The sequence below is a fragment of the Lathamus discolor genome, chromosome 5 (assembly GCF_037157495.1).
Source record: "Lathamus discolor isolate bLatDis1 chromosome 5, bLatDis1.hap1, whole genome shotgun sequence".
NCBI lineage: Eukaryota > Metazoa > Chordata > Aves > Psittaciformes > Psittacidae > Lathamus > Lathamus discolor.
Window position 1 is genome coordinate 90,208,772 of NC_088888.1, and position 13,404 is coordinate 90,222,175.

Genomic DNA, 13,404 nt, shown 5'->3' on the forward strand with positions numbered 1-13,404 from the left:
GGGGAAAAAAAAGAACTCAAATGGGTAAGAGTGGCACCAAGGAGATATAATTAGCTAAAACTTCTTTTAAAAAAGATGGTTTGTTACATCAGCAGTTTTATTGCCATGGCAATGAACATTAAAGCTAATTTTTATGAAGTTTTTATATGCAGAAAATGGGTAACAGAGGCCCTACTTCCCTCCCCCCCGCTATAAACAGCAGAACATAATCAAAGTTAATTTTTTTACAACTGATTTTGATTTCTTTGCATAACTGATGAATTTAATCAAATCACTTATTTGAAGGATGGCCCTTTGCTGCCGTTCAGTGTTGGAACTACAAACACCACACATAAAAAACACCCTGTCTAGAATGTAATATAAATGGACACAATTTAAAATAGACCTTATTGCAAAGCTAATGCCATCTGAAGGAAAACGTGAAAACAAAGACTGAGGAAGTGAAGCACTTTTGAAGCAAGATTTATACTTAACTGTTGTAAGAATATTATCTCAGTGTGTGAAGTGCTGGCTTCTCCTAGAAACAAAGTGATAAAGCTGGTGCACACATTGCCCATAAAAACTGCAGCAGCTCAGTCCACTGCAGTCTACGAACAGGGAGAAACAGAGAGAACTGTTGTCATCTCATGGAGAACTTACACTCAGCCACGCCAGCATCACTTTTCCGTCTGTCCCTTCTGCTAGCAATGCCACAGCTCCCACCTTATGTGCTTGCTGATGCTCAGGTCCTAGCCACTCATTTTCAAAACTGATACAGGCCAGTGCAACTGTCTCTAATAAGCTTCTGGTTTAAAACTCTTAAGATCTGTTAAACTTTATCCCAGCAACCACAGGCTCCATCTTCACTTATAAGATCAACCTCTTAATTCAACAAATTAAAGCTCCAACCAGCAAAACACTGAACACACTCGAAATGGCAGCATGTGAGTGTTTCAGCTGAGTTCACTGGGACTATGAATGTAACTAAAATTAAACAAGTGGGTTTTGGTCCAAATCCTAGGCAAATGGACTCCATTATAGTAAGCTCCAGATGCAAATGCTAAACTCTGCAAAGCAAACACATTTTCACGGTAGACTCCATTGTCCTGCTGCTTCAGTCACAAAAAAACACCCCAAGCACCTACTTGAACAGAAGAATCCACCTGCTTATCTGTATAACTAAATTTCTAACCTCTGAGGAGGACAGCTGCTACTCAACCAGCTCACTGCACACACTGTTCTTCTGGGCAGGCAACAGGCTGTGATTTATTAAATCAAATAGTCATGAGATGGTTATCAGACTCAAAGTCCTGGATGCACCTTCTGATTCTGTCCTAATCTACAACACTCTGGAGAGTGTTGTACATAACAGTGATAAAGACAAAACAAAAATGTTATCACGTGATGTGATTCAGCTACCTGGTAACATATTGTGAACAGGTGTGGCAATGTTAATATCTTGGAGGTGTTTCAGTGTCTCAGTGTGGAACAGGCGAAGCGTGGATCCAGATGTGAAGGCAATCCAGATTCCCACTCCAGCAACAGCCATGTGGGAGATGACCATCCCTTCCTCTTGATGGGCTTCAAAATGGCTCTGTAAGAAAAACAATGACTCTGGGGGGAGATGCAACTGAGGAACATCATTCAACCTTCTTTACCAGCTTTTCAGTGCATGCATTGTACCTCTGTCCTCCATGTGTCCTCTGCTCAGGTTATGTTTTGACTGCTGCATATGATGCTTTAATTTTCATGTTACCCTTATTTGAAAATACATCATCATTAGCATGGAAGGATTCTCAGCCTAAAGACAGAGTGACTTCACAGCAACTTAAGATACTGTAATTATTAAAATTATTATATGGTAGGGGCTAGCAAGCCTGCAACAGCTCAGACTTAAAAGGCAGTTTTATTTCTTTATTGATACTCCTTTGGGAAAACTACCACAGATGAATCATCTACAGCAGAACTCTTTAAACAATAAAAAAATTTCTCCTGCTCTGTTAGGTGGTCTTTTCAGAACACAGATAATAGAATCAAGGAAAAAGTAATTTTCAGAATATAATAGATAATTTATGAATATAAATACAGTTATTTGCTCACCTATGTACATAACAATGTGAGCCTTAATACTGTGTCTTGCTTTTTGACTCATACACTTCTGATTTCAATAGTATTAGTTTGGGATTTTTTCTGTCCTTCAAAATATTGATACTTCTCATTAGAAGCAACAAAATCCACCTGAAGGTAGTAACACAAGACTTTGAGGATAGATGTTTCCCTTGATCTAGTGCCTTCCCAGTTAAAACTTCTGCATGGCTCTAACAAAGGCAAAAACCTTTCTGCATGGCTCTACGAAGGCCAAAACCTTTCTACATGGCTCTACAAAGGCCAAAACACTTCTACATGTCCCTGTTAATGTGCGAGATAGGTCTGTAGTAAAGTTCTTGAATTATTAACAAAAAGTAGGGATTTTTTCCCCAGTTTTATATTGAAAGTAAACTGCCTCTGAAGTTAAATACAGCCTTTTAATGTTGTGCCAGCTATTATCAAATACAGAGAGCTGTTATGATAAACATAAAAGTTCCTTGGCTAAGTAAATGACAAACTGTTCCTTGGACAGAAATCTCTTTCTAAGGGATATGAAAGTAAATATCTGCTCTAATATTCATACTACATAAAATACACCTAAATTTTCTATACACTGTAATTAAGAGTTGCATTTAGTCATTTTGCATCAAAATCTAAATTACATGTTGCTCAGGATAAGCTCTTAGCCTAAGGCAGCTATGTTTTGAGTATATTAGGGTTATAGATACACTGTTCAAATTCTCCATCTAAATTCAACAACCAGGCTAAGATCATAGATAAATAAGAGAAGTTTAATCTTGCACAAAGTGTAACTTTTGATATTATATTTAGTAGGCACTTAATATTCTTTTCATGCCTTATTGCTCCATAAAGTAGTGCTTTCCACTGAGAAAGTGGCTGTTTAAAAATAAGGGGATTTTTCTTTTCATCTGTTAACACTATTCTGCATATGTTCAGGTTTTAATAAATGAACAGAAAAGTTTCTCTTCACCTATTAGGCAGTGGTTCAAATTCTGAGCATTACTATATTACTTTTTGACTCTCTGAATAACACCACTGCGGAATGCAAGGTAAGCACATCTGGCAGGCACATTTATAGTCCCTGTTTTCCTCATTCTTTACCAAATGATATACACAACTTGAAAATCATACAATTTATTCAACAGAAGAACTCACCCGTGAACAACATCTTTCAAAGCCAGTAACAGCTCTTTTGACTAAATTTCCTGATACTTCCATGATGCAAAATCCTTTTTTATTGAAAAAAGGCTTTTCAAAGACTAACTTCTGTTTACAGACTCACACATCCCTACAAAGATGACCAACTGCCTTCTGAAAACTTCTCAGGGACAGATCCCAGGCCACTGAAGTGAACCTGACCAGCAACTTGCACTGTTTGAAATTATAAGAAAAACAAAGCTGATCCTAACAAACAAATTTTTTCCGGAGCTCTCTGACAGAGCTGACAATTCTGCTGGTGCCACTGCAAACAACTTGTACATGCATTTTTGTCACATTCCAATTTATCAGCCAACTCATTATACTCCCACTTAGTCTGTCCTGCCATTGTACAGCTGTTCTGTGTTCAGCAGTAGCAGTCATTTTAATTCTTCTTAGTAGCTGGTGCAGTGGTGTGGCTTTGACTTTCAGCCTGGGAACAGCGCTGATAGGAACAACTAAAAATATCGGTGTTAAGTAATGTTAAGTCTGACCAAGGACTTTGTGAGTCTCATGCTCTGCCAGGGAGGAGGGAAAGCTGGGAGGAAGCAGAGACAGGACACCTGACCCAAACTAACCAAAGAGGTATTCCATACCACAGGATGTCATGCCCAGCATGTAAACTGGAGGCAGTTACCTGGAAGGGCTAGATCACTGCTCGGTCGGGCTGGGTATCGGTCGGCGGGTGGTGAGCAGTTGTATTCTCTTCTTCCATGGTTATTTCCCTTATCATTATTATTATTGCTGGTAGCAGCAGTGGTTTGTATTATACCTTAGTTATTGGACTGTTCTTATCTCAGCCCATGGGAGTTACATTCTTTCGATTCTCCTCCCGATCCCTCTGGGGGCTGGGGTGGAGGAAGGGGGGGAGTGAGAGAGAGACTGCGTGGCTGGGTTTAAACCACGACAACAGCTGTCTACTGAAACACATAGACACATTTAGAGTAAAACTGTCAACACCACAAGAAGCATGTAAAAAGAACTATTCTTCTCATTCAAAGGGACTTCCAATATGGAGCAGGAACATACCCCAAACCTGTATGTTCTTTTACAAAAGCACAAGTTTTTGTATGAAGGATAATTTTGACATGTTTCAATCACATGTCAATCTGAAAACCAGTATCTGGCCTTTTTCTTCATTTGTTTTCTTCTCATAACAAGAAATACAGATACAAAGGGACAAAAATGTCTTATTCCCTTTGTTAAAAGAAAATTAAAAAAAAAATAAATAAATTGAACTTCATACCCTTCCTTTCTCTTCTAGTTTTTATACCTACATTCCTCTCCGGTCAGAGCCCAGCTTTTTCTCCCTGAGGCTGCCTTGTTCAAACTCTGTAGCAGCCGGAGAGCTGCAAAAGATGTTCTGGATGCCACAGTCAGCCTGCCCAGCAGCACAGCCCCACTACTTTATAAAGCTCACTATTGTTTCAGCAGCACCAGGCATAGCTGGAGTATTTCTTTTGAGGGGGTGCTTGATTGCGCCAAGAACTGAAACATGATTTCTCAAGCTTCACAAGAGATGCATAATGGTACCACTGTCCACAAAAAACGAATGACTTCTACTTCTTTAAAGAAGTTACAGCACTCAGGCAACATACACTTATGTTACTGGGATTTTCATCTGTTTTGTTTATTCAACTGAACATTTCAGAGTAATTAATGTATAGTTGGCCAAGTTTTAAAAACAAGACAAAACAAACCAGGACGGAAAGCCATTCAGTTGGTGACTTTATTCTGTTGAATACTCTGGCATTATCTGTTGTTTTAAAACAAACTCATACTGCCTTTGCAGAGCATAAGGGTCTAAAGGCACAGAGAGCACTGCTGGATCAAGGTCAGTACCAAACAGCAATACAACTGTCAGATCTAGGTATAAGACTAAGGACTAATTTGTTCTTCACAGGAAGAGTGAAGATATAACAGCAATTGATGTGTTTCTCCCGTGTCCCTTGCCAAGGAGATTGAGGCATTGTGCCAGTTTGAGGCACTGTGCCAATAAAGACATTTCCTAAAACATTCTCTTACAGTAACATATCATTAAAACAAGTGAATTGAGAGCCTTATCCGTATCAGAGGAGATAAAAAGCAGGAAAAGTGAGTGACATCCAAACCTAACATATAGGATTCTAACTCTGCTATGGAATAAAGATGACCCTCAGCCAGTCTAAAAAAAATAAATAATAAATAAATAAATAAATAAAAACCAAAACAAAAAAACCTGTGCCAAAACAGCCCAGCCCAATCTGCAGCCTTACCACCAGATCTAGGAAGACCTTTGTGATAGAATTAGGCCGGAATTGCCAAACTTATTTACACAGATCTGGCCATATGTAACCATCTCATACAGGAACAATCTGGCTGCAATCTCCTACTGTCACTATGTGTTTCTTAGGAAAAATCAGAGATTCATCATCCAAGTCTGTATGACAGTAACCAGGTGTCCCAGCAGCTACCCTGCCCCCCCAACAAAGCTAATAAAATGCTGTTTCAAGCACCTATCCACATCACTCTTCCAGAAATCTTTCCCTCATCATACCATTCAAATTATCAACAAAACAAGCCTTAAAGAAAAACAAAGTAGGAAAATACATGTTCCAACCATCTGCTTGACAAAACAAATCTCTCAGAAAGTACAGATAAAGACAGAGGAATTAGGATGTTAGCTATTTCCCTGCAAACCCATGACAATGACTCACAGAATCAATTGTACCAAATAGACAATTGTTGGGAGAAAACGAGATCATCAATGAAACAAAAAAGCAGCAACAAAGCACACAAAGAAGGAGGCTGTGAGCTCATCACAACTCCTGTTTGAAAGAACTTCATGGCTGTAAACATCATTCAATTCAGTGTAACTGTACTGTAGGTTGAAGAGAGATTTAACTCCTAATGTTTCATAAACTCTAAACATTAGACCACTAAGACACTCTTTTGGTGGAGGCTGCAGTTTTGATAGAAATGAGGGCTTAACACTTGCTGGAAAACGTGGTGACAAATGAGAGCATGTATCCTTAACACTCCTCTCCTTCCAGAAAAGCTGACGCTTTAATGATTATTCATTGGGATAATATTCTTACATAAAGCAAATTTTTGTAGGCTACTGAAATGCAAAAATCTGAAGAAAGGTACTGTGAAATCATCGCAAGTTACAAGTAACATCTAACTACATAGACGTGGTCTCTTACTTAAACCTTCTTCTGGAATTAACAGGAATTCCTACAGCCACCCACTTCTTTGCTGCCTTTACTCAAATCTCTTTTTTAAGCACACCGCTTGCCCCAAATACTCTGCAAGTTCTAAGCACCTTATTGGAAACCTGGGGGAAAACAGAAGCAAACCTAGGTCTAATGAGGCATCAGCAGAAAGCACTATGGCAGAATTCCAAACTGCGGGGAGTGGCATTTTAACAGAACTGAAAACATCTTCCATTAAAAGCTCTGTGAATTGTAAAGCTTCTTAAATAGATTTTAACATTTAAAATTTACCACTTAATAGCATAGTATACGAACAATGATTTTAAAAGTGTTTACCTCTATGGAATGTGTCACAGTGCTGATTATAAAAATTTGCCCACCACATGCAGCCCAAATGGTTTCCTCCATCACAAGCAGGCTTCTAACAGGCAGAACCCCCAGTTTAACTATCTTCTGAGGTTCCGTGTTCCAAGTCCCATCTTCAATAAAAAAGAAGAACAAAGGTTATTCACAACAAAATGGTAATCTTTGTTTTAAAGTAGTTTTGAAAACACTGTCTCTCAAACCTGCCTACTTCTCAAATTTCTGCAAGCTGCCACTTCAAGCTACACTGCTCTTTATGTATAATTTTAGCTTCCATGGTAAGTATGTATGGGTAATACAACATTAAGGGGAAAAAACAAAGCCAAATACTCATGTATTTGTTTCTTAACAGATTTTAGCTGGATTAATTGATAAACAAGAAATCCACACTGCTGTTCTGTTTTCTTTTCCAGAGAAAATACGGTTGATATAATTTCCCCCCACTCAGAAGGAGCTCACAACCAACCTATTTCAAGCTTCTAACTAGGACAGAATCATCTTTCATGTGAAAAGCAGTCAGCAAGATTTGTGCTGTAGGTTCTAATGAGCTCAGAGGACTCTCTAAAAGCACATGGATGGAATGAACTTCCTGCTGATTAAAATTTAATTTTGCACCATATTTTCGCTTTTTGTGCCTTCCCCCCCCAGCTATAGCTCACATTGTTTTCTGTGGAGTTTATTTGCCAGATCCAAATTAAATTATGCATGTGTATGTGGTGCAATCAATTATCCAGAGACCTGATAAAACCTGCACACCATGTCTTACTGCTCTGGTCACTCTCACTTGCCATTTCTTTGAGCAAGGATTAGCCAGGTTATTTCTCTGCAAAATTTAGGAGCTAGCAACATAGGCTTCTTGAAATAGTTGCAGCTATGTCTTTTATAGTACAGATTGATAGACTAAATATGTGAATAATAATTTTAATACTTTTAGTTTATTTCTATTGTAAACACTCATTGACATAAGGTCTCAAAGGCTGCATTTGTATCCACTATACTTTAGCAATATCAAAATCTATTGAAGTATCTGTTTTTAAATTGAGATAAATATGTCAAAAGACCCTATATCCTCTCTTTAAAGCCTTCTACCTGCATAAGCTAAAGAAAAGTTTTCCATCAACACCAGTTTCAACTCATGAACTGCTTACATTTTGATTGACAAAACCAAGGTAAACACAGCTTTAGTCAAGCACTGAAGTACAAGGGTTTTTTATTTTCCCCTGGTAACAAGTGTATCTTTTATTATTTGCTTAGGCAAGGGGGTATGAAATTTCGTGCTTCACAATAACCGCAGAAACAGTCATGAGGAGCCTCAGCTCTGGAGCACTTCCCATTGCTTCTGCCATCTGCATGATACAACCTTCACTTAGTCATTCTCAGGATGTGGCTCTCTTCTGTAAGCATCTTTGTAAAAATGACATTGAGTTTCAGGCCATCTAAATAATTAGTATTATTGTAGTTTGCAAGTAAGAAGAGTGCTTCCAGTTATTAGCCTGAAACTCTCCCAGCAATCTCAAAGTCACTCCATGTTCTTCATGACTCAAATGTACCATTAGTAATAAAGAAACTTCTGAAAAGTTTTCATTTGCTAGCAACCACATTATCCTCAGATTCTTAAGTGGAGGCTGCCCATAGCCTACGAATACTGTAACCACTGTAGGCAGTTCAGTGCAAAGCCTTCAGAGAGCAGAGCTGTGTGCATGTGTGTAGCATAACTTAAAGTCGGGATGACTGCAGAAGCTGTAAATGCAACCAGTACATAGCACCCTCGTTTCCTTTTTAGGGATAAACCCAGCATAATTCTAGTACATTCTTATTGTATCTTCTGAAAGATAAAGATTCTTCTGAAAGATAAAGTTGTGTTTTCACACTGAACACCACATTAATGTACAGAACAAAAAAAGCCAACACATTAAGGGAACTCAACAGCTCTCTTGAATACCTTCAAGCTATACATTAATCTATAAAATACAGCTGATACTGAAGTGATAGGTGAATAAGGATTCTCAGGATCCCAACTGTGAACTCAGACTTAAATTTAATTTGGAGCATCTAATTTTTTTATTTTTTTTAGATCTGGATCTTTGTGCCGTTAATTTCCATGCAGCTCCGCAGATGGCTGAGCATTAGGCTGCTAATTTTGATCAAGTCTTATTTAAAAGTATTATCTAACATATGCAGTAATTTTGTGTGAAAAGGGAAATTAGTAATGGTGCCAGGTGGATGTCGACTGCAAAATAAAAGTTCTAAAAACAACACTGCAAGGTAAGAAGGCAAGTTCAATATTATCAGTGTTATGAATGCTATCAGTGTTATAAATATTTGATTCAACAAATACACATATCAAAACTCAGTTCACGCAAACCCATTTTCTCTTGGTGCTGTTAGCAGAGCACTTAATCAAATTAGCTTTCAGAGTTCAGTGCGTTTGGACATATGAAAAAGGTGAGCTAGAGATCTGTCTTTCATGTCACCACGACTTCATGCGGAGTCATGCAACCCCACTAGATATATCAGTTCTGGAAAAATCCAAAGATCCTCAGACACCTAGCCATGTGATAAGGCTATTCTGTGATACTTTTTTATTTCTTCCTGCAAATGTTGCTGTCTTCCAGACCAGACAGCATCTGAGACAAATGGGGTGGGGGGAAGGCCAGGGTAGGCGGGGGGGGACTCTCTAGTCTGGTAATTAGGGCAGTATTTAAATGATGGGTCAGCTGTGTTCTGGTCCCTGCCTCAGTGAAAGCTTAATTAATTATACAAACTGGAATGGCACCAGGAGGAGAAATTAAGCACTGTGCATCTCTCTCCTCTTATTTTGTGGCAGCCAGGGAAATCTCTTGAGATTGGGAAGTACAAATCCTCTCAAGCAAGGCAGGGAATTAAGCTTGGTAATCCAACATACTTCAGTGAACACTTTAACCACAGCTGCTGACTAAAAGCAAGATCGCAACTTCATGTTGCTGACCAAGAATTTTATCACTCATCACCAAAACTGCTTAGCAAATCTGTGTCTAGTTCACAAGTTGATCCAAGACTATATAAATCACACCTTTAAGAAAATACAATCCTCTTCCACCTCTCTCTTCAGCTCTCTGCAGACCCTATTCAATACCTGCCTGCACAGACTTCATGTTCGATGTTGGCCATTTCATGTTATGTGTCCGATACAAAGTTCATTGCTTCTAAAAATCTAAGTGATAAGAAGTATTATCTCTACTTCTGCAAGCACCCAGATATTCACGATATACTTATGCAAGCAGGCTCAACAACTGGCACTATCTATGTATTTAAAATTAGGTGCAGCACTTGCAAAAGATATGGAACAGCTTTGTTTGATGTTATAAATCCGTGGTTAGTTACAGACTTAAGAAAAAAGAAGCAAGAAGAGTAACAAACTTTTGCCAACAAAATCTCAAGGCATGCAATAGGACAAAGCCAGTGCAAGGAGCCAAGCAAAGTATTTTTTGAAAAGAAGGAATTGAGTAAAAGGAAAATAAGCAATGGAGATGTATATAATGTGGCCCCTGGAGACCTGGCTGGAGAGTACCTACAGGAGAGCCCACAGAAGCATGGCTTGTCTTAAATTCTGTGCAACTGATGCCTTATGTTCTGTAAATAAGCACAGGTTTTATGGTCATCATTGTTTCTAGAATGCTAAAAAGCCATAGACAGTAAAGTCTTCTAAGCATACAGCTACTGAATGAGATGTAGTATGCAGCACATATATCCTATAACCGGAGGCTAGTCTGTATGTGGAAAAAAAATCAGTAATCTGCACCCTGAACAAATACAATATTGAAGCCTGACACTGGTGGAAACAGGAAGGAAACAGTGGGAGAAGAGATAGGGGTTTTCCTTCTGCTTTGTTAGAAAAGCTCATACAAGTAATAACACGTAAAAATTACTTGCAAGTTTTAGTTGACCAAGATCTTAACCTGACCATGTCAAAGCACATATAGACTCTTACTACAGATACACCAAATGCCTAGTACACAGAACATGACAATCTCAGGCAGTTTCTATAACATGAATGTAACAGAATATAGGCATCTATATGATTTGTGGGTACAGCTATTTGCAGGAATGAGATGCATCTCCAAAATCTGACAACAAGGTCAAATACAAAAACAATTCTAGGGGCTTCTAGAAATAAAATGTCAAATTCTGATACATGTTTTTTAGATAAATACTTAAAATATGAGAACACAGTTTCTAGCACTGTTCTGTCAATGCACTAACAGATCTGTGTTATGCCACCATTTGTGATATCCTTTGCAAGTTCTAGCTCTCCAATAGTTACGTGCCATAGTTTATACTCCAGTGTTGAACAGTATCTTGCAATGCCTGTACTGGACATCAAAGTAAGGTATCTTATGCTCATAAAATATTTCTATGCCTTTAAGGAATAAGGACATTATCTTCATTAGTGCATTTGTTATTAGTCTTGAGATTTTTACGAATTTTAGAAAATCAGTTATCCTTCTATTCATTTAAATTTAAACAGATAGGAAAAGTTTTAACCAATGTTCATTTGCTCATTTTATGGGACAGAATGTTGGCTATTTATCTTCCTGTGGTTTGCCTACATAAAACTTAAGGGAAATATTATTTTACAATAATTTATTTAAAAGTTTATCATTATTTAGAATCTTTTATTAATATTTAGTATTCTAAATATTTAATGGTGCCCTGAAGTCTGATAATCTAATAAAATATAGTTTATCTGTTAACTTTTTTTAAAGTTTGTAGTAGTTTTTTCTTTGTGGTTTCAATTCAGTTGAACCAAACATGCTTTTTTTGTTGGTAGTTCCCTCTCTTGCTTAGCAGCGCTATTGATGCTTTCAACAGAGCTGCCAACACAGCCCTGGGAACAGTGGTTGTCGGTTAATTTGTGCAGTGGAGCACAAACATTTTTTCCATCACATGGCACATAAACCAGCACTGTTCAGGAGTAAGATGGTAGCTACAGAGGTAAAAAGTTTAGCACATTTGGAAGTAAGATGAGACACTTGTGTCTGCTCTTCTAAACAAGGTGTAACCAGGAATTCCTGTGCTACACATGCATATAGTAATTTTTTCCTACATATGCAAAAAGTCTTCATGCTAAACAGCTGGCAGAGCTCTACCTACATTTGTAAAGAGGGGTGGTGCTGGATGTTCCAGCATGAGATACACAAATAAAACCAACAGCATTGTCAACACACTTCTGGTAACAAGTATTAGATGATACTGCTAACAGTGATTACGCAGTCAAGACAACAGTGTTTATTTCAATATCACTGCTGTAGTCCTCTCCCTAATGCCATTCCCTACTTTTCACAGCAATAGCTCTCACCTTGTCTACTTTAAGTGGCAGATCGTGTGCCAGAACCACACTCTCCAGATGCGCTGGAAAAGTGCACGGATCCACCCAAGCTCTGAAGATTGGCATCAGTGCTTTACATTCCATGTATTCCTCCTTTTCCGCATTGGTCAAAGTACACAATTGTCTTGCCAAATGTATCGCGGTATCTTACTACTGAATTGACTTACTACCCCTTCACTGTTGTAACTGTTTCCCCCTTACTACTTAATTTCCTTTCAGTTTTGGTCCATTTCCTTTTTATTAATGCTCTGATGGAGACTCCACAACCTCTCAAGGAAACCTGTTGCTGTGTTTGGTCACCTGCGCAGTGAAAAAGTGTTTGCTGATGTTCAGAATGAACCTCCTGTGTTTCAGGTTGTGCCCACTGTTCCTGGTCCTGTTACTAGACGCCACTGAGGACACCCTAGCTTTACCCTCTTTCCACCCTCCTTTCGGATATTTACAAACACCAACAAGATTCTTCTGACCTTTCTCTTCTCCATGCTGAACAGCCCCAGCTTTCTGAGCTTGTCATTACTGGAGAGTAATACTCCACACCCTTCATCACTGGAACGGCCCTGTGCTGGACTCTCTCCAGTATATCCATGTCTCTTACACTGAGGAGCCCAAAAATTGGACTCAACACCCCAAGTGCAGCTTCACCAGTGCTGAGCTAAGGGGAAGGATCACTGAGCATGTGAAGCACTGTGAATTTAATTCTAGGGGTGAATGTGCAAGGACTTGCTGTGGGTGCTCTACACACAAGTGAAAGGCTTCTCATACCAAATACATGCTGAAAGGATAGATACTGCAATCAAAGCAACATGTCTTTTTTGTGCATCTGTTCTCTGATCTTAATCAAACTCTTTCTGAAGCTACTGACATTTTAATATTTGCCACAATCATTCTGAGTTTTTATTTTCTTTTTCCTGTTCCTCTCCATACTCTTTACAAGACTTTATGGAAAGGAAGTAGCTCTTCTATCAGCATACAGAAGAAAGGAAGCAGCTGGAACTGACTACAGAATATCAGGAACAATACACCTATATTATATAAAGATTGTGGTTTCCCTTTCCTAAGATACTTTTGTGAATGGAAGTCAAACAAGCACTGACCTTTTTTGCTATTACATCACTCAGAAAACACATCTGCTGGGCTGTCTGCTATCATCACAAAGGGGTTTTGTTATGTTTTTTAAACAAAAACAGTACAATT

General features: G+C 38.5%; 1 protein-coding gene across 4 annotated transcripts in view; it reads right to left on the reverse strand.

Moving 5' to 3' along the window:
* The window catches only part of ARHGEF10 (Rho guanine nucleotide exchange factor 10), a 133,215-nt gene that overhangs the window by 33,927 nt on the left and 85,884 nt on the right, over positions 1-13,404 (reverse strand). For all 4 annotated transcript variants that reach the window (XR_010613243.1, XM_065681538.1, XM_065681536.1 and 1 more), the window contains 2 exons: positions 6,816-6,958; positions 1,399-1,573 (listed from right to left, as the gene is read on the reverse strand). Coding sequence is in view for 3 of the 4 variants with exons in the window: in XM_065681538.1 (XP_065537610.1) it covers positions 1,399-1,573; positions 6,816-6,958 (318 nt within the window). In the remaining variant the exon portion in view is untranslated. The remainder of the gene's footprint in view (positions 1-1,398; positions 1,574-6,815; positions 6,959-13,404) is intronic.